The following is a 26,827-nucleotide window of genomic DNA, read 5'->3' on the forward strand; positions in this document are numbered from 1 at the left end:
GGGGTGATTAAATACCATCAAAAGAAAACTCTGTTTCAAAAATGCTAAAAATTTCATTTGGGTACAGTGTCGTATGGCTGCGCAAATGTCATTCAAAGGATGGGGGTAAAAGTACCCAGTACTGAAGTGGTTAAACTACGTGATTGTAATTTTTACATCTCATTGGACTTTTTAAAGTACAAGTACATTATCATGGTGCTATATTTGAGCCTAATATCATTATAAATCAGATTGTACACAATTATAACAAACTGTTCCAAGTATAGTTATAAGAATGATCATTTATCCCAAAACATTAAAATATACTGTATATATATATATATTTTTTTTTGCTTTATTAATTCATCCACCTGTGTTCATGTAATTTCCAAGGCACTTCTGTATCAAAATGTAAGTATGGGAAAAGACTGCTAATTATTGCTGAGTGACAAGATGAATAAAGGTCAGTAAATTTCAGCTTTCACACTTAAATGAGCACAGAGGATGCTACATCCTGCAAAGATCATGCTTTGGCATGATAAGCCCCATAATATGTGGATGGCTGTGGGTTAAATATTCATTAGAGCTCTGGCAAAGGTATATTAGGAAGAAAAAGCTCACGTCACTTTAGTGCAATCAGAATCTATTTCATTGTATAACTTCACATTAACAGGCATCAAATAAACGCCCAATTCAAAATGACAGGTTGCATATGTGAAAAAGCCACTTGGCCCTGCTAGCAAATATCTTCAGTGTGCACCAAACCACAGGCTAGAAGGGATTAGTTAAAATGTCAGAAGACAGCCTTTTACCTGATCATCCTTAAAAACATACTCTTAGCTATCAGGCATGGTTTAAAGACAAAGAGCTTCAACAAGGAATCAGCAGACGGCCTGTGGCAAGCTCTGCCATCTTGTAGCTGTCAGAGAGATTTAGGCTTTCATCTGTCTAGGAGGTCAAGAACACACTGTATTCATATTAGTGTACGTCTAACAGCATCATACCTGTTAGCTATGATTTGCTTTACGCATAATTAGGCAAATGCTGAATTCCTGTGTAGTTTTCTACACCAAAATCTGCAATGCGTAAATATTAACATCTGTATGCACTTTAAAGGCAATGCAATGAACAATTTTACATAAAGCCCATATACATGACATCATTAAATGTTTAATAGCACATATGAGAACACTGCTGTAAACTGTCATGCAAATATTCACAGAAATATATTTGAGCCCTTGTCAAGATATATTGTATAAAAAGTATATTCAATTCTATTGCTGTCATTGACAATTTGGGCAGGCATGAATTATGATTTAGGAGATATGCTGTATATGTTACCAACCTCAGAAATGGGGACACAATTGTTAAAGTGGTTCTAAAAGTACAAGGTTTTTTTTTTTTTACCTTAAATCATTCTATGCATTAAGGTAAAAATGAAACCCTCCGCAAGCAGTTCTCCCGAGATTAATCTCAGTCAAGCATTGTACATGAGAGTAGTGGCTCTTCCTATGCGCGCTCTCCTCATTGGACAGTGAGGCAGCAGTGGGAGCCACTGACTCCTGCTGCTGTCAATCACAGCCAGTGAGGAGGGAGCGGAGGGTGGGGCTGAGCCATGCTTTGTGTGTCAATGGACACTCAGAGCTAATTCAGGAGCAAGCACACACAAGTGCCTCATAACAAGCGGCTTGCTATGGGGGCAATCAGTGGGAGGGAGATGCCTAGAAGAGGAGAATTTGGGCTGTTCTGTCCAAAACCATTGCACAGAGCAGGTAAGTATGGCATGGCTGTTGTTTAACCACCTCCCGTGCGGCCGTTGCATATAAACGGTTGGCCTCCCCGCCCCCTGCTTGTGCGCGCTCCCTAAGAGAGCGCAGCACCGCGATTCGGTACCCGCTGTGTCCTCCGGACACAGTGGAACACCGATCGTCGGACGGGATCTCTGTGCGAGGTCCCGATCATGTGATCACTGATTGGCCAATCAGTGATCACATGCAGAGCAGTAAGCAAGATGTCACTTCTGACATCATTGCTTACTACATGTGAAATCTGTGAATGATCACAGAGGTCACATGGTACAAGGCTATTCACAACAGCCTTGTACCATGTGACAAGCTGTGACCAATCACAGCTCACACAGTAGTTCTCAATGGCTGCAAGAATGCAGCCAAAGAGAAGGAGAAATTATTGATTTTACAGCCTTTATGGGTGTAAAAGCAATCAGTGTAAAAAAAACAAAATCTTCATCACCCCCCACAAGTAGTACAGTGTCACCATGGTGGCACTGTACTGCTAGGGTGACAGTATGTAAAAAAACAAATAATAATATAAGAAAAAAATGTAAAAAAAAATGTTTAAAAATTGTAATTTTTGGTTATAAACTAATTTGGGTTATTTTTTTTTCTTACTAAAAAGATAACAGAATACATTTTGACCAAGATTTATGATGAAATATTATTTATTTGCAAAATTTTATAAGAAAAACACTCTTTCAAAATGTTGGGACTTTTTCATTTACATAGCAAAAAAATAAAAATCCCAGTGGTGAATAAATACCACCAAAATAAAGCTTTATCTGTCTCAAAAAATGCTAAAAAGTCATATGGGTACAGTGTTGCATGACCACGCAATTGTCATTCAAAGTGTGATAGCACTGAAAGCTGAAAATTGGCCTGGACAGGAAGGGGGTAAAAGTGTCCAGACTTGAAGTGGTTAAAACAAATGTTACCTTTAGAGTCACTTTAACTGACTATAATTAGAGATCTAGGTAAATTGCCATAAGAAACATTTATGTCAACAATTTTAATGTTGTTAAATATTATATGCAAATATAGTCTCTCAAAGTGTTGTGATTTGATTATAAATTACCAAGTGGGATCCATGAACCTTTTGATTTTATGCATTTACCAGCAGCATAGAGAAGACACCTACTGTACATATGTCAATTACATGTAAGAAAACTGCATATAAAAGGTGAGCAAATAAAATACAAATACCTACTAACCGCAAACTAATATTGCAAAAGTGGCTCTCATCCTCCGCTCCTAATTTATTACAATGGAGAGATGCTGTTAAGTTTCTTCTGAGAGGGGAACAATTGACATATGAGCATAAGGGTTGTCCTAAAAATTTCAAAACATCTGGGAATCATGGTTGCCATCTATAGAATCAACATTTGTCTCATCAGCGAGCTCTCCTGTTTAGGAGGCATGTGATGTACTTATACTGGGCTAAGGGTACCAGATTTTTAACATTATTAAAATAATTGTTTCCAATATTGTTACTGTCTATTCCTATAGAAGGTTGTGTTCATGTTTCCATAAGCATATGGAGTATATATTGAGTATATATTGATTTATGGTACCACCTTGTAAGACATGATGTCATTTGTTTTTAATACTCTTTCTCTTTATGTCAATCGCTCATTGAGCAATGCTGTTTTTTTTTTTTTGTCTGTTGTAAAACTAAAAATGTTTTCAATAAAAATTACCTGATGCAAAAAAAAAAAAAAAAAAAAAAAAGAATACCTTCTAACAGATTACCATTGCATGATGAAAAATTTTAATTGGATGAACACATTTTTTTGTCTTTCTCAATCCCTTCTTTAAAAAAGGAGAGTCCGCAGCAGTACTTGCCCTCTCCATAATCCTGTGTTGTAGTCCATGTTTCCCTCTGCCAGTGACCCTCTTCCAGGTTGAGTGACGTCTAGTGTCATTCAGCTTTCTTACTGTGAGCTAAGCCAGTCATAAACACACCCCCTTGGTATGTGTCATTATGGAAATTGAAGCAGCTGGGCATAATAACAAATTAGCTTCTAACTTCAGCATGTTCAGTTAAGCTTTGACAATAAAACCTTGAAACTGACTGGTTGCTATGTACAGTTGCACCAGATTCCATGTGCTCAGTTTTTGGTGCATCCCCCTACTGTCTTTTGCACATCAGTGCATCACCTCCCACTGCCAGAGGAAGGTGGCTGGGAGGCTCTGCGTAACATAACTGGCCCAAAGGCATCTGGAAAAAAAAAAATATAGATTTTTTTTAAATTTACGATAGGTAAATAATGATAAAAAAACCCCCACAAAACATGAAACTGGCTTTATTGACCTATCTCATCACTTTTAACAAGCAACAAATGTATCTATTCCTACTTGCCCATGATCTTCATGGTGTGGCCTACTTGGCACTCCGTTTGCCTCTTAATGGAGATTTTCCCGGTTGGGTCCTCCTATGCAAGTGTCCCAATCTCCATTTATTCCAAGGGAAGATAGTATTCCTGTGTAGTATGAGTTTTTTTATTGGAATAAATGGAGATCACCTTGGGCATCAATGGTAGAAGCAGAACACAGAAGTGATCATTTTCAAGAGGAGACACTGAGCAGATCCAACATCAAAAATCTCTGTAGAGCAGTGAGAAGAAAATGTGTCACTTGTCAGGGTTTTTAGGGAGGGCATCAGAGTACACCAAGTGTGACTAAAGACAGGTTAAGTCCTAAAATAAATAATTAAGCCCACCTGCTTCCGTAGCATTTTATTGGGGTTTGCAGATACTAAAGGGCCAAAAGAAAAAGTGTACTTTGTAAAAAGAAAATGCATAATAAGACCTACTGTAGTTTAAGGCTCAACAAATCCCAGGCGCCAGGTTGCCATAGCGACTAGAAATTTAATCCTGGCGCCTGGGTTCACACACTGTCTACCACTGACATCAGTACAAATTAACCTCCCATTGACTTCAATGCATAATTGCCCCCCCCCCCCCCCCCAGTGACTTCAATGCAAAAACTCCTGTCAACAGCAATCTTATGTGAACACTTATCTCTGCATGCCACTACTCACTTGCAAGTCTGGATGCACCGATACAAAGTCACACAGGACCCTTTTCTTAATGGTACTCAAAACACAATGCGTGCGGATTGCATATGTGTGAACCAGCTCAATAGGAACAAATAATATCTAGCCTGTCATGCAAATCTGTGAGTTTGAAAAAGCATCCAGAATCGTATATGCATGAACCAAGGCAGATCCATTCACACCTGGGCGTTTTGGGATCGCAGTAGAATCACTGTGTTTACAAAATGCAGGTTCAGGTGCCATTACTTTCAATGGCAACTAAAACGTGGTGTTGCCATGATCGTCATGTGGCAAATCGTATGGCATGAAGCTTGGCGCCCAAAAGTTGCTTTGTCCCGAGCGCTGACAACCCACACTATGCCAAAAAAATACTGACTTCTAACTTTTTTAGCTGGCTTCTACATTCAATGCAACTTTGTCAAGTCTTCCTGTAGTTGATTTAATAGTTCCAATCCCAGCAGGCAAAGCATTATTATTTCTAAAGAGCACATGCAGACAGTATTTCTGTGAAAGTGCACTTATGCTTTAAAGCTGAACTTCACCCAAAAGGGGAAGTTTTGCTTGTTTACATCCTCTCCCTCTCCACTGCCACATTTGGCACTATTTTTTTGAGGGGGGGTTGCAGGTATCTGGTTTTGACAGGCACCTGCTCCCACTTCCGGTCAGATCCACTGTGGGAATCTGAGCCGAAAGTTCGGTCCCCACCCTTCTTTCCCCGCAGCCTTCTGCGGGATTCTTCATGCATGCACAGAATGAAGCCAGCTGTGAAACCGCAAGGCTTCCAGCCTTCTGGGATATTTCACAGGTCCTAGAAGACTGCTGGATCATTCACAAAGTGCAATGCACTTCAAGCATGCACAGTATGAAACCGGCTCTGAAGCTGCAAGACTTCATTGCCAGTTTCCCTTGCTGAAGATGCAGGCAGCTGCACCCGAAGCTGATTGAAGAATCAGCTTGGGTGAGGACATTGCTGGATCACTGCACAGGTAAGGGTCCTTATATTAAAAGTCAGCAGCTACAGTATTTGTAGCTGCAGACTTTAAATTTTTTTTTTTTCGGGTGGGGAGCCTGGAGCCCGTTTTAAAGCTAGACTTTTGTTTAAACCAGAATTTAGTTTCACTTCAAAAACCAAATGCAATGATTTCCTATTTCATGTATGTACAGTAAATGCTTATTTTATTATCCAGGAAACTAAAACAGATAAACCAGGTAATATTTTGGGAAACTGTATGCACATTATTTAAAAAACAAATAAAAACAGTGCCATTTGCTTTACTCAGATACAGCAATGCTGATCTATAAAAATGATAACAGCTCACTGACACCTAAATGACCATAGTGAAGACCTCTGCAATTAGCTTAGGCGGATTCATGGTACGGTGAGTAATGAGAAATTGAGGTCAATTTTAAACGTTACCTTCTATACACTTTTATAAAGGTTTGGAAACCCTGGATATCTTTCTCCACGCCTGCCCTCGGCCAAACTTTTCAATACATTTTTGTCCTTTCCTCCCTTACCCTGCCCTCCTCTCTCTTTTTTTTGTACTACTCTTCCTTTCATCTTTGTCTTGATTTTCTTTGTTTTTATACATAGTGAGAGGTTGTACTGCCCCTGTAGAATGTCCCTTGTTCCTAGTACTTTTATTGCTGCATTTTTAGAACTGGGTTACAGGTTAGGACATGAGGCACCTAATTTTCTTGAATCGCTTATCTTCTACTTTTGTACTGTATACCTGATATACTGTATATATCATCCACAGCATTGTTTGTTCAATGCTGATTTCGGGCATTTTGTATGCATATAAAAAAAACCAATACAATAAAGCCCTTTTGATCTAAAACAAGAGATAAAACACAGGAAAAGATAAATTTGTGGCCCTTTGCAGCCTTTCCAATTTGCTGAAGTAAACAATTGTCACCCAAACAAGTTTTCTGTCTTCAGCCCTGTCACATATAAAAAGTAATATGTAAAAGTGAAAGGGAATAATACATTTCGGGGCACTATGTAATTAAGACCACACAGTGACCCAGCAAATGAGGCAGGAAGAAAAGTTGTTAATACACTCGTTCTAGAAAGTACTGTACCACATTTCATTAGATTTCTGTGGTGGTGGCCATTATATTTCAATTTGCTGAGCTGGTACCCAGCTGCGATACTCTTCAGAAAGAAAAAACAACAGTTCATGTTAGATCTATGCAAAATATTAATAAGCTGTGTTTGACACATTTAATTCATAGGCATTTTGGTAGCACAAGAAAAAAAAATAACAGAGGCAAAGTTACAATGGGGACCACCAAAATGTTTCTTTTATAATGAGGTGCCTAGAAAAAAGTACATTTCAATAGAGACATTTGTTGACAGATGTGCTGCTTTGCTGAGTAAAGTGCTTTAACACATCATTAGTTACTATCTACATCCAAATATTGATAATGAAACACTAAAATATATTATAAGATGTTCAAAGAACTTGCCAGTTCAAAGCAAATTTTAGGAATAGTCTTGTATAGAGATTAACTCTTCCAGTCTGTGCTGGATGGGTTTTGTTCTACAGAGATGAGGTGTTTTATTTCACTGTTTATGTTAAGCTTGGTATTTTCCATAGGTCACTGTTTTTTTCAAGCCATGGGAAAATCATCCATATTTTATTTCACTATATTCATCCTCATTGCTACATATTTCAATAATAGAGAAGCTGAATGGTAAGCCAGTTTAATGATATCTAAATGTACTTCTGCTATGCTTCTCTTTACAAAGGGTGCCAGTTATCCATAACGAGTCAGTACATTGAAATTTCGAACATTATGGAAACTCAGTGAGTAGATCCAGGTATAATTCTGAACTACAAGCATTTATTGGAAAACAAATTCCAAAGGCAAAAATAAAAAGGTTGCTTGCAAGTTAACATCAATGTTAACTTCAAAGGCCCATTTATAATGCAAAACAGATATCGCTATCCTTTCTTTGCTTTATGCTGTGGTTTTACTCCACACCACAGCCTGCATTTTACAGCCCATTCATTAAATGCAGGCAATGAAATGCAGCAGGCTTTGTCAGAATTCTCCCCAAGTAACGATGCAGGAAGAACTGACTGAATGAAAGCTTGATAGCATTACTGTGAAAAGTCATGTAACCAGGACTTTCCTCCTGGAGTCCTGAAGCAAGCTAAGTACAATGCACATTTGTAAAGCACACAACTCTGCTTTATGCAGGTGCAATGCTTTTTTTCTTTTCAATACAGGAGATAACTTTTTTGCGCACAAAACTTGTGTATCACGTGTTTACAGGTGCTCCCATTGAAGTCTATGGGACCTACCTGAGCACTGTCAAAAAAAAGGTCATGTACTATTTTGAGACTAGGGCGTAAGGGTGACTGAGCATATAAGTGTGAATAGGGATTATTAGAAAGAATGGAAGTCAGACAAAGGCAAACAAGCAGAAAAACGGTCAAGTGAGAATGGGAAACAAATATTGATCAATAGGTATCTAAACAAATAAAAAATACATGTTATGATTTATTTTTCCAGTCTCTCAAACTTGCCAAATATTTACAAGCTACTGTATGCACAAAAAATTGCAAAAATATGATCCCTGCAGAGCTTATGTGATTGTAAACCTTCACCTTGCAAAACAACCCATTCAGTTAAAATAGAAATGAAAGGCAAAACATTTGTGTATAGATATAAAAAAACATTTTAAATGCCTTTTTTCCCCTTTTTTAAGAATGATCACATTCCCTTCTCAGCTGCATAAAAGCTAGGGGAAGAGAAACAGCAGTGCACAAAGATTCCCAGTGAATAGCTGTGCGGGGAAGGTCAGGAGAAGCTTGATCGTTGGAGAACTGACTCACTTCTCAGCATAGCCAGAGAACTGACCACAGTGTGTTCTCCTGCTTAGTTTGATCAATTAATAATGGGAGAGGAACTGACAGGAAGACCAGGGATTTCCCACAAAGGAAGCAATACAAAGAAAACAGGATACTTTTCATACAAGTACATGGTACAGCAGGCACATATTAGTAATATGAAATTTTGGGTTTACATACTCTTTAAAGTCTATCTAAAGCCAATGTTTTTTATTTAGTTTTAGATTGAGTGGAGGAGTGTTAAAATAACCATGATAACCAAGTATGTATTTTAATGATCCACAAATAGCAAACATATAACCACAAGAAGCCTGGTGGCAACTGGAACAGGTGTCCCTTCATTATGAAGAGATTTTCTCTCCTTTCCTGTTGTGTGTCTGTTATAAGTTAAAGTATATTAAAGACAAAACTTTTTGATAAAAAAAAAGTTGCATAGAGGGATGAGAGGTTAAAATATTGTCATGTTTGTATTGCTCTTTGTGTCCCTGTTGAGGAGATCACCCTCTCTATTTGTCCTGATCACCAATGTCATAGGGAAATGAAAAGCCAACATTTTGTGTTGCCACCAAAACTGAAATAGAGGGAAAATCTTCAAATAGGGATACCTGTTTCCAGGTCAACTGTTTAATGACAGGAAATTAAGAGAAATCTCCCTAATAAGACACAGATGGGAAAAAAAACAACAGCAGTTCCAGCCCCTTCAAAGCTAAACAAAAGCTTTGGATTCAGAAACATTAAAGCAGAACTCTGGTCAAAATTGTTTCTTTCCCATGCAGTGGGGCTGTGCACACTGCATGGGTTAACTGCTTGTTTTGTCTCAGGGTAAACACAGAGCCTATACTTACTCATTTGATCCTACACAAAACGTTGTTCTATGGACTATGAGCTGGTCTATGGGCGAGATGATGAGTTCACTGAACAAAACCACTAGACCACAGGGGGGAAATTGGTCAGGGCTGGAAAGGCAGGGACCTTACGCTGGGAGGATTGGCGTTTACATGAGTATATCTTGGCTTGCCAATCCCCTAGACCAGGGGTCTCCAAACTATGGCCCACCAGGTGTTGAGGAACTGTAAGTTCCACATGGCCTTGCAAGACTCTAACAACCACTGGCAAGACTCCCAGAGGCATGATGGGACTTTTAGTACTTCAAAAGCTGGAGGGTCATAGTTTGGAGACCCCTGCCCTACACAAAAAAAGAGCAGTTAACCCATGAAGTATGGGCACAGCTACACTGTATAGGTAAAAAAAAATTGCCAGGATTTCAGTTTTAAACTGGTTTAAAAGCCAAAACATTTTTTAACCTTAATCATTTCATTGCTTTTTGTCCTCCCCCTCCCTGTGTTAGGGAGAAGAGAGGGGAGAACAAATCAAACTCTGTGCACAGTTGCATCTCTTCTTCCCTCTCTATCTTATCACACAGGACAGGACTGCGATCAATCAAATGCAGTAAGAAGGAGCGTGGCTCCATAGATACACACAGCTTGGGAACGAGCGCACTGTTTGTCTCCATAGCAAGCAGCTTGCTATTGAGGCACGCAAAGAAGATGTGGGGGAGCCAAGATCGCCAGCAGGGGACCCCAGAAGAGGAGGATCAGGGCTGGTCTGTGGAAAACCATTGCAAAGAGCAGGTGAGTATAACATATTCATTACTTTAATGAAAAAAAAATGTACCTTTAGTGTCAGTTTAACATAAAGACTAGGAATCTTTTGCTAACAATTGTTTACAATAACCATCAGGTTAAAAATGTACTATACTATAAAAGCCTTGATATTCAGACATAAAGTTTAAATACCTATTTACTAAATACCTATGTACCAATGCCTATAATTGCTAGGCATGCACAAATCTCAATTTATGCATTGCCACACCTTGTGTTATAGCAGAAGAAATATGAACCAGGCATAGTTTCATGAAAATAAAATGTACAAGTAGGATTTCGCAAAACAACTTGCACCTATAATAAGGTTAACCAGGGTGCCTCACTCTTAGGCAGTTGAGGGTGTTGCAGAAACAAGGAACAATAAAGTTTTTATCAGAAGCCCAAACTTTTTTGGGTAGGGTAAGGAATGATTAATGTAACTGGCTTCACAAAGGAAACCCTGAGAGGTTTCAAAGGGCCTAGCTGGTGGTATCTTAGCCAAACAGACTTAACAAACTGGTCTGTTTCAATCAAATACTGGCAAATGCTTCTACATAGGGGATATTTATAAAGAAGTGGTATGGTGTAAACACTGATATTCTGCTGCTTTAAAAAAAGATCCTAAGGCACTCAATTTAACCACGGTGCTGGCTTTGTATATGTTTTCTGCTTCACTCGATTTGGGATGCTAAAGAAAGCAAAGCCCAATTCATTCAAATGAACTTTGAAGAGCATGGAAGTTGGGAGAAGTAGTAGGAAACCAGTCATGTGACTTTCATAGGTCATATGACAGGGCTCTCCTGTAGCTGCAGCATTAATTACAAAAATGCAGTGAAGTGTGAACTAAACACTAAGAGCATATATCCTGTTCAATATAAATAGGGGTCATACTATCATTTCACAAAAGGATGATACATGTAGTCTGGCACAATAAAGTTTGGCCAAATGTCATCTCATTTGGGAAAAATGCCATATGATCATGTGGATATAATACACTTTTCTTGGTTTCAAACTGCATGGCATGGAGTAACTGTCATTATCAGAAACTGTCATTATCAGAAATACAATATAAGTCATTACGTTTGTCTGATGCAGCAAAATAGCTATAAGTGGTATATGAAAAAAAGCAGTAAAAAGCAGTCCAATGAGAATGGTTGATTATAATAAAATCTTAAAAAGGTTAAAAATTTAAAAATAATAGTATTTTTTTAAGCTTTACCTTATGTTGCCTCCTCACACTGTGACACAATGCCTTTAATTTAATAGTTTCAAAGGATGCTTGCTGCTACATAAAGATATATGCTATTTTCCAGAGGCATTGTTGATCACTAAAGTACGTTATCCGTGAGACCACTTAGTCCATTCATTATCTAGCACTCTCACCAGTAATCCCTTTGACAAGAAGGGCATGAAAGGCTTATATAATGCTAGAACCACTGTGCAATTTAAGTAATGTCAACTGCAGTACGCAGAATCTTAGAAAGCTTTACAGTTCGACAAATCATGTAGCACATTCACCTCAGGCCCATCTACTCATCTCAGACTTAAAGGCTTTGAGGGACTGTGACTATGAACAAGTGACTTGATTAAAAACTAATGCAACCAAAATTCTACTCTGAAGAGGAATTTCAATCCATGTCCAGTGAAGCAAAAGTGAACTGAAAAAAAAAAAAAGTTTCCCTTGAGGTACAACGCTCTTCCATACGTTCATTGCCACTGCAGTTTAGGTGAACTAGCAAGTGTCACTCAAACTGACAAATCCCCAAGGTGATAGCTTCACTTTTAAAGCCTTCAACATACTTTGACAGTGAAGTAAAAACGTAAAGGTCAACCCTGCTTGCTAAGGACAAGAAAAAAACACAAGCAAATCACTCTGGAATGCTCTATGGACTAGAAAAGTAAACTAATGAAGGCGTATTAAAAAAATATGTATTAGTCTTACTTGAGAAATTGCTGTGCTAAATTATTCATAAGAAATGAAAAGAAGTGTTTGGCTTTTTTATTATCTACAATCATATCACAAAAGGGCAAATAAAAGAAAAGTAAAATACTCAAAATATATTAATATGGTAAGATCTTTTTTTAAAGCACAACTAAAGCCTCCTGTATGGCAGTGTAAATAAGTACTGAATTCAGTTATGTGAGGCACAAGTCTCCTAAAGTCAACAAAAATACTTTCTTTACCTTCGCTGATGGAACCAAAACCTCCTTCAATTGTGTCTCACATGCTCCCAGATACTGCAGCTCAGAATGGGAGGGTTTTAGCAACAGAGGCAAAGCTGTCAGCCCAGAAAGCAGGGGGGCGGGACTAGGTGTGGCCAGGTGTTGATTGGCAAATAATTTTGATCCAGCAGTGACAATGCTGATAGCACCTCCTGCATCATCGTTTCATCCTACTGTAGTACAACAGGCACAGCCTACATAATGGCAACTCTGCTCTGAATTGAGAAGCAGTGCAGCGTTGTTATCACACCAATACAGGCACCTGCATTAGGTGGACTTCACGGGCAGGATTTACAGGTATCTGTGGGCCCTTGGAAGGTATTTTAAAAGATGAATTTTAATTAAAATGATATTCAAAGATTACAATGCACTCAAGTATGTGATGAGAGAATACAAAGTTGGCTTACAAACAACAGTAGAGAATAAAAGGATATTGAAGAACATAGATCATCAGGCCCTGGATATGGCTATTAACTATGCAGTAACAGATAGGGCCCTTTCACATAGATTTTCACTATGCAGGTTTATGGGCAGTATGATATAAACAGACTTGTGGCTGTTTACATCCATTTACCTATGAGTCTGTCCAGGTTTGGGGCGGTGGAGGGAAAGGAAAGGAATTTTTCCTGACCTAAACTAGCTGGATCAGAGGTAGCCTGATGTAAATGGACACAAGCCCATTTACACCTGGAAGCCCATAGATCCAACACGAGTTTGCTGTCAAAATGGGACAAAAACTAAACAAGCAAGGATGTCAGAAAACTGTCCTGTTCAACTCAGATTCAGCAGAAGTTCTGCTCAAGGATCCCCTGCTAAACAAAGCAGACAAAGCCCGTTTTAAAGGACCAATAGAAGTGGTTCACTGTTGTGAAGTCTATTAGCAAGTATGGAGCAACATTAGTAGAGACTGCATTTTTGTGCAACGTGTAGATCATTCATTGTCTAGGCGAACGCCTAGTAAGTAGAAGGTTTATGTCTAGGCTGTGAAAACATGTCAAGAGAATAACTATGACAGATGGAAAGTATATCTCATGTATTAACAAATATATATTTTTAAAAATGTAAAGAGTGTGTCTTTTCACAGGTAGGTGTGTGTGTGGGGGGGGAATGTAGGTGGAAGGGAAAGGACAAGATGACAGGCCCGGTGTTGTTGCACCCAGGCACTGTTTTTAGTGGAGGCCATAGTTCTGCTTTAATGTAGTTTTTTTTACAAATTTGATACAATTTGGCAAGCATGCATACATTCCATAGAGAAAATGTAAATAAGAAACATAGAAGTAAACATTTATTTAGCACAATTAACAGTGTTCATCCTAATCTGTGACTTTGTTCAACTAATTTTTATAAGTACAATAAAGGCATATAACAGTAAAAATAAGAATATCCTTCTTGCAATGTTGCTGGTTAAAATTCATTTTGAAATTCTTATTTTTTTCTATATCTACTGTTATTACCACAAAAATAAAAAAACTATTCTCTGCAGGGTACATGCTATAGATGACACATTTCTTCATCATTTACAAGTTGTCAGGTTCATATAATGATTGCAAAGTCTATGGAAAACAATTTGTTGGTTGGTCTTTTCCGCTACATTTATTTTATACAACTTTACTTTTTCTGTTTCATGTATCACCAATACAAAATGCCCAGTGAATGTAAGAATTTGACTGGTGTTTGTCAGCAGTGTCTTTGTTACGTATGTGACAGAACACAAGAAACCTACAGTAGAGGATATTGGAAATGCTGCTCTGGCATTACAAAATAAAGTTCCCAGTTCATTAACAAAAGGGAGTAGCATGCACTCATACAATATAGCACTGCCTGGATAAAAAAAACTAAAACCAAGCAAGTAAGCTGTGAAACTTTAAAGGCCAGCTGCATTCTCATTAAAGAAGAATGGTGGAAAAGGTTGTCCATACACAAAGTTTTATGCTGAAATCATAATTTATTCAATAATGCATGTCAAAATAATTAATCTTTTGGTGAACAAAACCATCCTTATAACAGTCTTTAACTCATAGTTTACACTGGATTAAAAATTTCAGCAGTTAGCCTATTATGCTCTTACACTAATAGCAGTTGCTCGTATCTGCTGTGCATGTACTGCACATGAACCATTGTAAGATACATGCAGGCAAGTCTATGTGAATATTACAGAAAAAAAGATGGTGCAGCAGATCTTTATCACATTTTTTAAGACCATCATCTTATATCTATAGTCAATTTAAATAACCATTACCACATATAGAAAATTACATTTAAGACTGTCTTTAAAATTAAAAAAACTGCTACAGTATAAAGTACCTGAAAGAGCTGTCAAAAAGCCTGAAGATAATGCTTTTTGCTGGTGTTGGAGCTTGCCACTAAGCTCTACTCCCTTACAACTATGTGGGTCCATCACTATGATGCACTGCCTAACTGGTGAATAGGAATGTGCAGGAAGCCAGAAGGCACAGGCAAATTACAAGCAATTTGTGGCGCTAAAAGTTTTGGCTGTTTGAATAGCATGCCATTCAGCCTATCTGCAGGGTTTCTAAAGCTGCAGCTGGTATGTGAAGCAGCCTTTATTCAAAAAGCAGTCTTGTTCAGGCACAGTCAAGAGAAAAGCTGTGCTTCATAAAATACAATGCACATGTAACTACTGGACAGTGAAAGATTTATTAACTAGATTACTAATGTATGACCTACATCCAATGTCTATAGACACTTTCAGAACCTTGTTCAGCTAGCAGTAAAAGCAACAGAGAAGTTTACTTGTAAGGAACATGAACTTTGAAAAAAAGGAGGAAGCTACTCAAAAAGTCCATACAGTGAGTAAAATAATTATTTGATCTCCTGCAGATTTTATACGTTTGCCCACTTACAAAAAATGAAGGGTCTATCATTTTTATCATATTAAAATTTTATCATTTTAAATAATAGGGACAGAAAAACCAAAAATCCAGAAAAAACACGATACAAATGTTATAAATTGAGTTGCAGTTCAGTGAGTAAAATAAGTATGTGATCCCCAAGCAAAACATGACTTAGTATTTGTTGGAGAAACCCTTGTTTGGCAAGCACAGAGGTAAAACATTTCTTGTAGTTGATCACCAAGTTTGCACACATCTTAGGAGGGATTTTGGTCCACTCTTTTTCACAGATATTCTATAAATCCTTATAATGCCTTGGCTGTTGCTTGGCAACTCAAAGTTTCAGCTCCCTCCATAAATTTTCTATAGGATTGAGGTCTGGAGATTTGATAGACCACTCCATGACCTATATATGCTTCTTCTTGAGCCACTCCTTTGTTGCCTTGGCATATTGGTATGTTTTGAGTCATGCTGGAAAACCCATCCACAACCCATCTTCAGTGTTCTGGCTGAGGGAAGAAGGTTCTCATCCAAGATTTTACAATACATGGCCCCATCCATTGGCCCCTCAATGCGGCAAAGTCAGCCTGAACCTTTAGTAGAGAAACAGCCCCAAATCATGTTTCCACCTCTGTGCTTGACTGTAGGGATGGTGTTCTTAGGGTCATAGTCAGAATTTTTCTTCCTCCAAACACGGCGAGTTGAGTTAATTTCAAAGAGCTCAATTTTGGTCTCATTGACCACAGAACTTTCTTCCAATCCTATCAATCATTTATATGTTCATTGGCAATCTTCAGATGGGCCTATATATGCATCTTCTGGAGGGGGACCTTGCTGGTGCTGAAGGATTTAAATCCATGGTAGCGTATTGTGTTACCAATGGTTTGTTTGGTGACTGTGGTCCCAACTGTCTTGAGATCATTCACAAGCTCCTCCCGTGTAGTTCTGGGCTGATTGCTCACTTTTCTCATGAAATTTTGCATGGAGCTCCAGACCGAGGGCGATTGATGGTTATTTCTTCCATTTGTGAATAATCGCTCCAACAGTTGCCTGCTTCTCACCAAGCTTCTTGCTGATGGTCTTCTAGCCCATTCCAGCCTTGTGCAGGTCTACAATCCTGTCCCTGACATTCTTTCACAGCTCTTTGGTCTTGCTCATGGTGGCAAGGCTTGAATGCAAGAAAGAGATTCTGTGAAAAGGTGTTTTTTATATACATAATGAGTTGTTAGGAGCACCTTCTTAAATTGACAGGACTAATCTGTGTACCACATGAGCACAGTCAGTCTGTGTGAGCCAGAATTATTGTTGGTTGGTAGGGGATCAAATAGGTATTTTACTCACTGAACTACAATTCAATTTGTAACATTTGTATCATGTTTTTTTCTAGATTTTTGGTTAATATTCTGTCTCTATTATTTAAAAAAAAAATCAATGATAAAAATAATAGACGCTTCATTTCTTTGTAAGTGGGCAAATGTACAAAATCTGCAGGGGATCAAATAATTATTTTCCTCATTGAACATATAATGTAAACCATATTCTTTATTCCCAATATACAAAATCTGCACACAAAATTTCCTGTTAAAATCACAATGTAAAATAGAATTGGAAATACTTTTTTATCCCTGTTGAGTGGTCATGTGTCCGCTATGAAGCTATTGCAATCCATAGGATCAGGACAGTGGGCGGTACTGATCTGTCGGCTTACTGTATGAATTAATGACAATGAGGATCCCTGTAGATGTTGCAATCAATTGACAGCAGAGGACCGCCTCCACAGGTAAGCCTGCTTGTGGTGTGCGCAGCTTGGTACCAGTCAGGGAAAGGATGCTGTATATGCAAAATGTTCATTATAATGGCCACGGAAGGATGTGCACATAGGCAACAATACTAAGACAGACACCTAACTATGGATAATGTTGTTGCCTCAATCCAGGAAGAGATACAAACTGGCAGGATCACCAAGTATTTTTAATTAGCAATGACAAACAGGGAAAAAAGGGTCAGCACATAAATGCACTTTTCATGAGTGAACCATTTTTATTTTTTTGCTAGACACTGCTCCAGTGCAAAGCTGAAACAAGGTATTGATTTCAAGGCTATCGTTGCAGTAGAGACCTATTGTTTACAGAACGCAATAGTTAAGGTTTCAGCCTGGGTTCAAGCGGATGCAGTGCAGGATTCGCCGCAATTCCTGTGCATTTCCCACACTGCATCACAATCACACTGTGTTCATGCAATCTGCTGCGGGTGTCAATGTTAAGTTAACGACACCTGAAAACCAGGTCGCAATTGCCTGAATCGGATTGCATAGGCATGAACATCCATATAAGCCAATTACAGATGTTGTTTGGATCCTACATCTTGTTCAGTTTGACATGCCTGTGTTTTTATGTCTATTGTATGATACTTACTTTGTTTCTTCAATAAATCTTTAAACGATAATGCACTAGGTCGGTGTGCCCTTTTTCAGTTTCTCTATTTGCATCCAATGACACTGTGAACCAGGGCTCAATCTACAAACACAACTGAATGAGTGGAGTGACACATCCTTCTCATTGCCTGCTGTGTTTAGACAGCTCACACAGATTTAAGTCACTGAGAGACAGTGTGAAAGGAAATAGTTCCTGCATTATGTATTGAATGCTGATAACTAAACAATAAAAATAACAAAATATCAGTTTATAACCAAAAAAGGCAGACTGAATCCAATCATTACTGTTTCCCTTTAATTTTACTTCAAATAGTGAACTCCTATACATCTAGATCCCAGCAGCATTCAGGGAAAACAGCGTACATTAAACACTGTTTAAAACAAGTAAAAAAATCTATGATTTTCACTTTGTAAAATGTAAATCAATAACATTAAAATTACTTTCTTTTCACAAAAAAAAATATTTAATTACACTTATCTGTTACAGAAACAGAGTAAGCAACCTGGCAGAACATTGCAGTTTGAGATGTGAAACCTGTAGAAAGCCGCCAATCAGAAAACATTCAGATATAAAGCAAAAATTAAGAAAAAAAAACTATATGATGGGTTCTGTCATTGCTCACAAATTATACCATGGAAACAATCCACAGACTGTGTTCCATATACAATTTCCACACCTGCTCCATGGCCATTGCTATAGAGGAAATAATACAACAGCGGCTTGCAGAAGAGGTGTGGAAAGCTTTGATGAATGGAGTTCATAGTGTTTCCCTTCAATACTTCAGATTTAAATAACACTGGTTAGCTGGCAAAATAAGATAGTCTAACAGTTGAGAACACAAAGGGGCCCCCTATAAATCTAAACCTTAAATAAGTTAAAAAGAAAAAAAAAGATAAAAAGTAGCCACACAGCACAGCATCATAACCAAAGTTATTAATTATTCTTCCCCCCCCCCCCCCCCAGAATGGATTAAAAGAAACTGTTGCAGGTGGATATGCAAAGAGACAACCTTTTTCAGAAAAAAAAATTACTAATTTTACGCCTCTCAGATAAGCCTGCTTAATTACATCTAGAACTAAATAAGTCACACTTGGCTTCAACATTTTCCTACCTCTAATTTGAGGTCCCTGAGGTGGGCATAGGAAATCCTAGTCAAAGCCAAACTGGTCACATATTTGGCTCAGTAGTATATTTTCCTTCTATTAAGGCAGAATATAAAACACCCAAAATTAACTGACATTTAATTTATTTCCCATATACATGTTGCTTAAAATATATTTTTTAAACAGAACTTGGTATTTATGTTTGCACAAGCTATACATTTACTCCAAATCAAGTAAGATGTGTGCTTTCTTGCCAAAAATTCAAAAATCTTTAGAAAATTATATTAAAGAAAAAAAACTTAATGTAGACAATTGGACCAAGCTGGAAGCTGAGCATAACAAGATACCCCTACCAAAATTCCCAGCTTTGCCCAGCTGCCATGGTGATGATAGCAATAGGACCCAAAAGGATTATTCCTGACATAGAGAAAGCAAATAGCTGTAGCATCCAAATGGATAAAGACAACTTACCAGCAACTGTAGATTTATACCTAAATGACAACATGTGTTAGGTTGGGCTGACCCACGCAATCACTTTTGCGATTGAAAGCAGTCTGAAATTGACAGAAAGTTGCTGTGTATATGGCCAGAATTGGACATAAAAAAAGCCCTTTTGAACTACACCACCTTAGCTTAGGTATTAATAGGTGACAAAACCACAACAGGAGACATGCCACTCTCAAAATCACCCACACAGGCAAGTCATTTCTGTCTCTGATAATTTATTATTATTAAAGTCCAATTCCAAAACATGTTTTGTAACTTCTGTCAGTTTTTAATTGTAGTCTGTGATCCACTGGAGAAAAGTCCACTAATTTCAATAGAAGAAATGAGAGTTAACAACCAGACAACTAGCATTTAGAAAATGGTAGTTCTTGTATATCTTCCATGATGAAACACAGGAAGGCCCACAAATTTATGATTCAGGATGGCAGCTAAACAAAGCAGTCAGGATTACCAATTTGCTGTTCCGCACACACCAACAGATAATTCTGCTTTTTATGTAAAGGTTTTCACAGGTGTGAACTACATAAAACACAGAATTTTAATTTGCTGTAGGACAATTCAACTTCTCTTTCAAGATTTAATAATGGTTGATGAACCATCTATTTACAGCCATAAAAATTATTAGTAAAATAAAAAAGAAGCCGTAATTACATTTAAAAACTGGCACTGACCTATAGGGGTTTATTTACTAAAGCTGGAGAGTCCAAAATCAGACTCCCTTCTGCATAGAAACCAATCAGCTTCTAACCTCAGCTTGTTCAATGAAGCTTTGGCAATGAAACCTGGAAGCTGATTGGTTTCTATGCAGAAGGGAGTCTGATTTTGGACTCTCCAGCTTTAGTAAATAAACCCCATAGTGACAGCGATTTTTTTAATAACTTTTTTCTGACCTCTGGAATGGATTAATTGGTTTTCAATGCATTCCTATGGGAAACCGCGTCTCGATTTACAAATTTTTCACAATACGAAACGTCCCGGAGAATACATTAAATGCATAAATCAAGATACACCTGTGTTTTGAGAAGCATAAGTGAGGTCGACATGGTCAATTGAGCGAAAGAGACAAAAGGTCAAAAAGACATTGTGCAGGATTGTGATCCGGAATAAGAAAACAACTGCTGCAAAAGTGACTACAGAGCTCATTCTCAGTCTTCACGAGTCTGACACAACTTCGTATTACTAGCAGCGCACGCAGTGAATGACAAAAGTGAGGCTTCCCACCTGTTAGCTAGGTGTCTCATCACACAGCGGAAGCAAAAGAATGTTACATCACTTCTGCTTTCAATGTGAAACATGTCATCACTTTCACATCTGCAAATCATGTATTGTTTATTTTTTTGTGGAACCCCTGTATATGCATTTCCTCCAGCAGCTGCTAGCTATCATTTCTCATTACAGGTTTCCTAATTTATTTATTTATTTCAGGTACTTATATAGCGCCGTCAATTTACGCAGCACTTTACATACTGTATATATTGTACATTCACATCAGTCCCTAACCCTCAAGGAGCATACAATCTAAGGTCCCTAACTCACATTCATACATACAATATTACGGACAATTTAGACAGGAGCCAATTAACCTACCAGCATGTCTTTGGAGTGTGGGAGGAAACCGGAGTACCCAGAGAAAACCCACGCAAGCACAGGGAGAACATGCAAACTCCATGCCTAATGGTGACAACACTGGACCATTTCTGTGCAATGTATGTAGGCATGGCCAATTGTAGTCTCCATTGGGAAGGCATGTGAGAGGATGACAAAACAGAACAATTGGGATGGAGGGACAGAGCACTGTTATCCTATAACAGGAAGTGCCTGAATGAAGACCCTAATGGCAGGACCGCAAGGTATTTTTTTAATGCAACAGATTTTCAAATATTTAAAAATGCTTTTGACATGACATCAACATGTTAAAGCATATATATTCAATTTTCGTCATTGGTTTTACAAGAAACTAGTAATTTTATAAGTCAGTCAGGAACAGTAGCCTACATATTTCAGTGCAGGTTTCATTCAGTAAATGATCTTAGGGCCAGTTCACACCACAAAAAACGTACTCCGGATGCATTCCAGATGCGTTTTTGCTTACAGTTCACACCGTACTCCCCTCTAGTACATTTTTGATAGAGAAGAAAAATTGCAGCATGTTTTATTTTTTTTTTCCTGCTCCGGAAACTGACTGCAGTGGTGTGAACTAGGGTCATTGAAATACATGGAAAACACTGCACTGGACTGCATCTGGTGTGAGCCAGCCCTTAAAGTGTTAGTTTACCTGCAGATGTCTGTAGATGGATACAATTGAGTACTTTCCGTTTCTATTTTGTAGCTGGAATAGATGATGTAACTCTTGGAAAAAAAGGTTTCCAGCAGCCTTGAATAATTTACTATATTGAGTACTGTGCGTAATGCTTTTTTTTATTTGCACTAACATCCACATATTCAGGACAAGCTTCCGGGGTATACCCCTCCTTTAAGATCCAAGCATTACAGGTAAAATCACCTCAAACATTTAGATAAAAATAAACTGCAGCTTTGACAATAGTTGAATAATGCCCTTGCTAAAGGTGCAGACCATTTATGTACCACGTGAAGCCTGACTGGAACACTCCCAGGATGTTGCTAAGAGAGGCTCAGCTATTACTACTCACCTTCACCATCACAGAAATGAGCTCCTAAACTCTGCACTCAGAGCTACTGTATCAGAGGAAAAAAGGGAATGGAAGGGTGTTTGAATCAGAGAAAGAGCTCACTCTTTTCACAAAGTGAACAGTATAGGTGGGTCGCTCTTAGCAATGGCCTAGCAACCTCCTGGGAGTTTTCCAGTCAAATGTCATAAGGTACGTAAATGGCCTACACATATAGCAAGGGCTATATTCAATTTTGGTCAAAGCTACACAGCTTGTTTTCATTTACATATGTCCCTTATACGCATAGACAGTTTTTTGGTAAAGGTGAATTATGCCTTTAAAGTGGTATTATACCCCAAACCAAAAAAGTAATATATTGCATCTTACCAATCCTTACTGGTGGCTGCATTAGTTTTCCTCTTTTTAAACTTTCTCCCTCTGTTTTCCACTGGTGATCTGACCAGTAACATACCTCCTCTAGTAAAGTTCCCCCGCTCTGGATGAAGGAGCACAGGGGGCACCTTTGAACAGCAACATTGTCAGTCTGGGAGGAGGGGAGTGATAGATGTACTAGCAGAAACTTGAAGCCAAATTGCAGCTTACACTGAGTTACACAAGCAGATATAGCAACAGTTTTTTCAAGTTTTAAAGGTTTTCCATGAATACCTAAAAGCTGATCATTGTAAGTGTTAGTGGTAAATAGTTTGTCTCAATACTTTAACTGCATCATTTGCAAGAGAGCCTATTCTGTTGAAAAACAACAGACTTACTGACTAGATCACCAGATATAAATAAAATAATAAAAGAAAGGCAGCTAACGCAGGAATCGCATCTAAGGACTGGTAAGCTGCAATGTAATAAATATTTGCTTTTAGTTGTAATACCACTTTAAAGGGAATCATTAGATTGCAATAGCAATACAAACAACAGTTATTTTTGGCAATCCTTACATGAAAAATTTTCTTTCATATTGTGAATTCTGCCTGTCCGCTGGCCATCTCTTTCTACAACTTCCTGGATTCCCTACATGTGTTGCAGCTTTCCCTCTGATATTTACTTACAGTTTAAATTTCTAAGGACTACATATCCTATGGTACCACGCTGCCTGCAAGCAGCAATTCCGCTACTGACTCCGCCTCCGGAAACTCCTCCTCTCAGGACCTCTGTAGTTCAGAAGACAGGCTCTGTGAATTATGTGCCTCAGCAGTGCCTACTTACAGGGCATAGTGAATATGTATCAAAGGATTAAAACTAACGGTGTGGGATTCTTAAAGTAAGCTTACAAACTTTAAGATCATTCTGATTAACCACATCCCTGCCACCCTATAGCAGATATACTGCTACAAGGCGGCAGGAGTGCGCAAAATCACATATATATATATACACATGATTTTGTATTTCCGGGTGGGGGGTACGCTCGAGCATCCTACCCACGCCACCATTTGCGGCCGCGACTGTCAATCACTGGGTCCTGGACAGTTATTACCCGCTGGAGCCCAGTGATTACCGAGGATCTCCGACGGGGAGGAGGGCTGCTTTGTTTACTAACAGTCCTCCTCCCTGTCGGCTCGGGCACACTGGGCACAAAGAAGTGTGCTTACAGTGAAGCACCAACACACTGCCCCCCATTAAAACACTCCCAGCACGCAGTTAACGCTTTGATCGCCCCTCATGTTAACCCCTTCTTGCCCAGTGTTATCAGTACAGTGTCAGTGCTTTTTTTTTTTAGCACTGATCACTGTATTGGTGTCACTGGGGATGTCAGTGACACCATATCAGTTCCCCCCAGTGTCAGAATGCCTGCCGCAGTCCCGTTATAAGTCGCTGATTGCCACCATTACTAGTAAGAAAAAAAAAATTCCAGTATATATACTGCCATTTGTAAACGCTATAACTTTCACGTAAACCAATTAATTAACATGTATTGGGATTTTGTTTTAGCAAAGACATGCAGCAGAATACATTTTGGCCTAAATTTATTATTTTTATTTTTTTTACTGGACATGTTTAATAGCAAAAAAATTAGTTTTTTTCCTGAAATTTGTCAGTCTTTTTTTTTTTTTTTATAACGCAAAAAATGAAAACCGCACAGGCGATCAAATACCACTGAAAGAAAGTTCAATTCGCTGGAAAAAAAAAGGACGTAAATTTAATTTGGGTGCAGCATTGCATGACCGTGCAATTGTCAGTTAAAGTAATTCAGCACCATAATGCAAAAAATGGCCTGGTCAGGAAGGGGGGGGGGGTAAATCTTCAGGAGGGCAAGTGGTTAATAGCAGTAGGCTAGAAATAACTGAAATACAAAGCTATAGATTACTTTTCAGTGGAGCAAGATATTTTTCATACCACAGATCACGTCAGAGACACTTCTACTCTTCCTGTGATTGCCATGTGTGATTGTTCTTTGCGCGTCAGAAGCTTGGCGGAATTACCAGAGATGAGAACATTGTTGCTGACTTGACAAAATGTTGCATAAACAAATTATGAATATGCCACAATGTTAGCATACTTGGGCAATGTAAAGGTTTACTTTAAGGTCAAACCAAAAATTCTTCAAATGCTTTCATTAAAAAAAATAAATCTAATATTATATAGCAATATTAACTGCAGCGATTACAAACATACCTGAAGATCCTTTACATTAGGAAAAGGAATTCCTACAGTAACAACTGCCCGGGCATTGTCGTCTGAGAAGTCCAGACCTTCACTCACTTTACCTCTGCAAACGGCAATCAGCAGGGCACCATCTGAAACCACATAAACAATATTGCAGTTATTTAGAATACATCTAAATGAAGCTACCCATGAAACTGGAATAGTTTCCCAGCTATTCTAACAGACATAGTTTCACAGATCAGGGGCTCTAAAGCCTATGATACAATAACGCATTATGAACAATGCGACATAACACTGAGACCAGTAAAACATGTACAGTCCTAAATATATATAAAGCAGTGAATGTGACTTTCATCAAGTGTTCTCTGCTGGAGAATGTTCCAGGACCACAATTTTTATGCCAATAACTAATTATCCACCAATGCTCGGTGAAAATCACATTCATTGTTTTATAAATAGACCCTATAGTGTCCCAGGCAGACAAACCTTCAAATGTAAACAGATAAATCTGCCTCCTGCTGTTGGAATAGATAGAGCTGTTGAACAGTTGTTTGTATTGAATTCTTTATTACAAACTTGACATAAGCCTTGGATAAAAAAAAACTACCTGAGACTGGCAAAAGCTTTGCTGGATCCAGCTCCCAGTGTATTTATATAACCCCACTCCAGCTTTTTTAGTAAACCATAAGGAGATAACAGAGAAAAGAGGTGAGGGACTTTACAGGTACATCAAAATTCCTATACGTATTGTGCAGCACAGGACACAGGAATTGATAGATCATGGAATGTCTCAAAGCAATAAATTGAGGGTTGGGCAACAAACCGGCTAAAACAGCAGCAAATGACTCACAAAACAAAAGAAAGGTCAACTGACCCGTACAAACAGTTAACAGCAGAAGCATCTTGCAGCCAACAAAAGTTAGAGCAGGGCTTAACCACCTTCCGCCCGCCCTATAGTACAAAGACGGGCGCAAGGTGGTTCTCTCGTTCTGATAGGACTTCATATGACGTCCTACCATTCTCAATGCGCATGCGCAGCTCAGGAAGTGCGCAGCGCGGCAATCGCCGGTCCGCTGTGTCCCTCGGACACAGCGGATCACGGAAAGAGCCGAAGATGTCGGCTCGGTCATGTGATCAGCTATGTCCAATCACAGCTGATCACATGTAAACACGGAAATGCCGGTTATCGGCATTTCTCTCCTCTCGAGCTGTCACGCTGAGGGGACATGTACACTGATCATCGGGGCACTGATGATCAGTGTGCCCTGATGATCAGTGTGGCCCCAGAGGTGCCACCTGTCAGTGTCCACCAGTGCCAGTGCTCATCAGTGCCAGTGCCCACCAATGCCACATATCAGTGCCCATCTGAGCTGCCTTTCAATGTCACCTATCAGTGGCAGTCAGTGCCACCTATCAATGCCAATCAGTGCCACCTATCAGTGCTGCCAATCAGTGCCAGCCAGTGCTGCCTATCAGTGCCAGTCAGTGCCGCCTAACAGTGTCGGTCAGTGCTGCCTATCAGTGTCATGTATCAGTGCTGCTTTTCAGTGCCCATCAGTGATGCCTGTCAATGCCCATCAGTGCAACCTACCAGTGCCTCCTCATCAGTGCCCATCAGTGCCACCTATCAGTGTCTGTCAGTGCAGCCTATCAGTGCCCATCACTGCAGCCTCATTAGCGCACATCAGTGAAGGAGAAAAATCACTTATTTACAAAATTGTATAACAAAAACTAAGAAAAAATGTTTTTTTTTCAAAATTTTCAGTGGTTTTTGGTTTAAGAAAAAATAAAAATTCCAGAGGTGATTAAATACCACCAAAAGAAAGCTCTATCTATCTAAAAAAAAAAAAAATTTCAAATGGGTACAATGTTGCATGACCGCGCAATTGTCATTCAAAGTGTGACAGCGCTGAAAGATGGAAATTGGCCTGGGCAGGAAGGGGGTATAAATGCCCTGTAGGCTAGTGGTTAAACAGCTATTTGGCATACAAAAGGCTTTGGAAGAAAATGTGATCAGGTGATCACTCTGCACGAGTCTGAAATGGATGGTGTAATCCCAAGGAGGGACTTACGTGCAAAGAGGTGAAGAGAAGAAGGGTCAGGTTCCAAGGGAAGGTGCAGCAAAAAG

General features: G+C 38.8%; 1 protein-coding gene across 1 annotated transcript in view; it reads right to left on the bottom strand.

The window, feature by feature from the left end:
- The window catches only part of BRIP1 (BRCA1 interacting DNA helicase 1), a 384,399-nt gene that overhangs the window by 24,022 nt on the left and 333,550 nt on the right, over positions 1-26,827 (bottom strand). Inside the window, exon 16 of the mRNA XM_089676644.1 lies at positions 24,709-24,830. Within this exon, the coding sequence (XP_089532770.1) occupies positions 24,709-24,830 (122 nt within the window). The remainder of the gene's footprint in view (positions 1-24,708; positions 24,831-26,827) is intronic.

The sequence above is a fragment of the Staurois parvus genome, unplaced genomic scaffold, assembly GCF_062004578.1.
Source record: "Staurois parvus isolate SC_StPar_1 unplaced genomic scaffold, SC_StPar_1.0 ptg000172l, whole genome shotgun sequence".
In the NCBI taxonomy this organism is placed as follows: Eukaryota; Metazoa; Chordata; class Amphibia; order Anura; family Ranidae; genus Staurois; species Staurois parvus.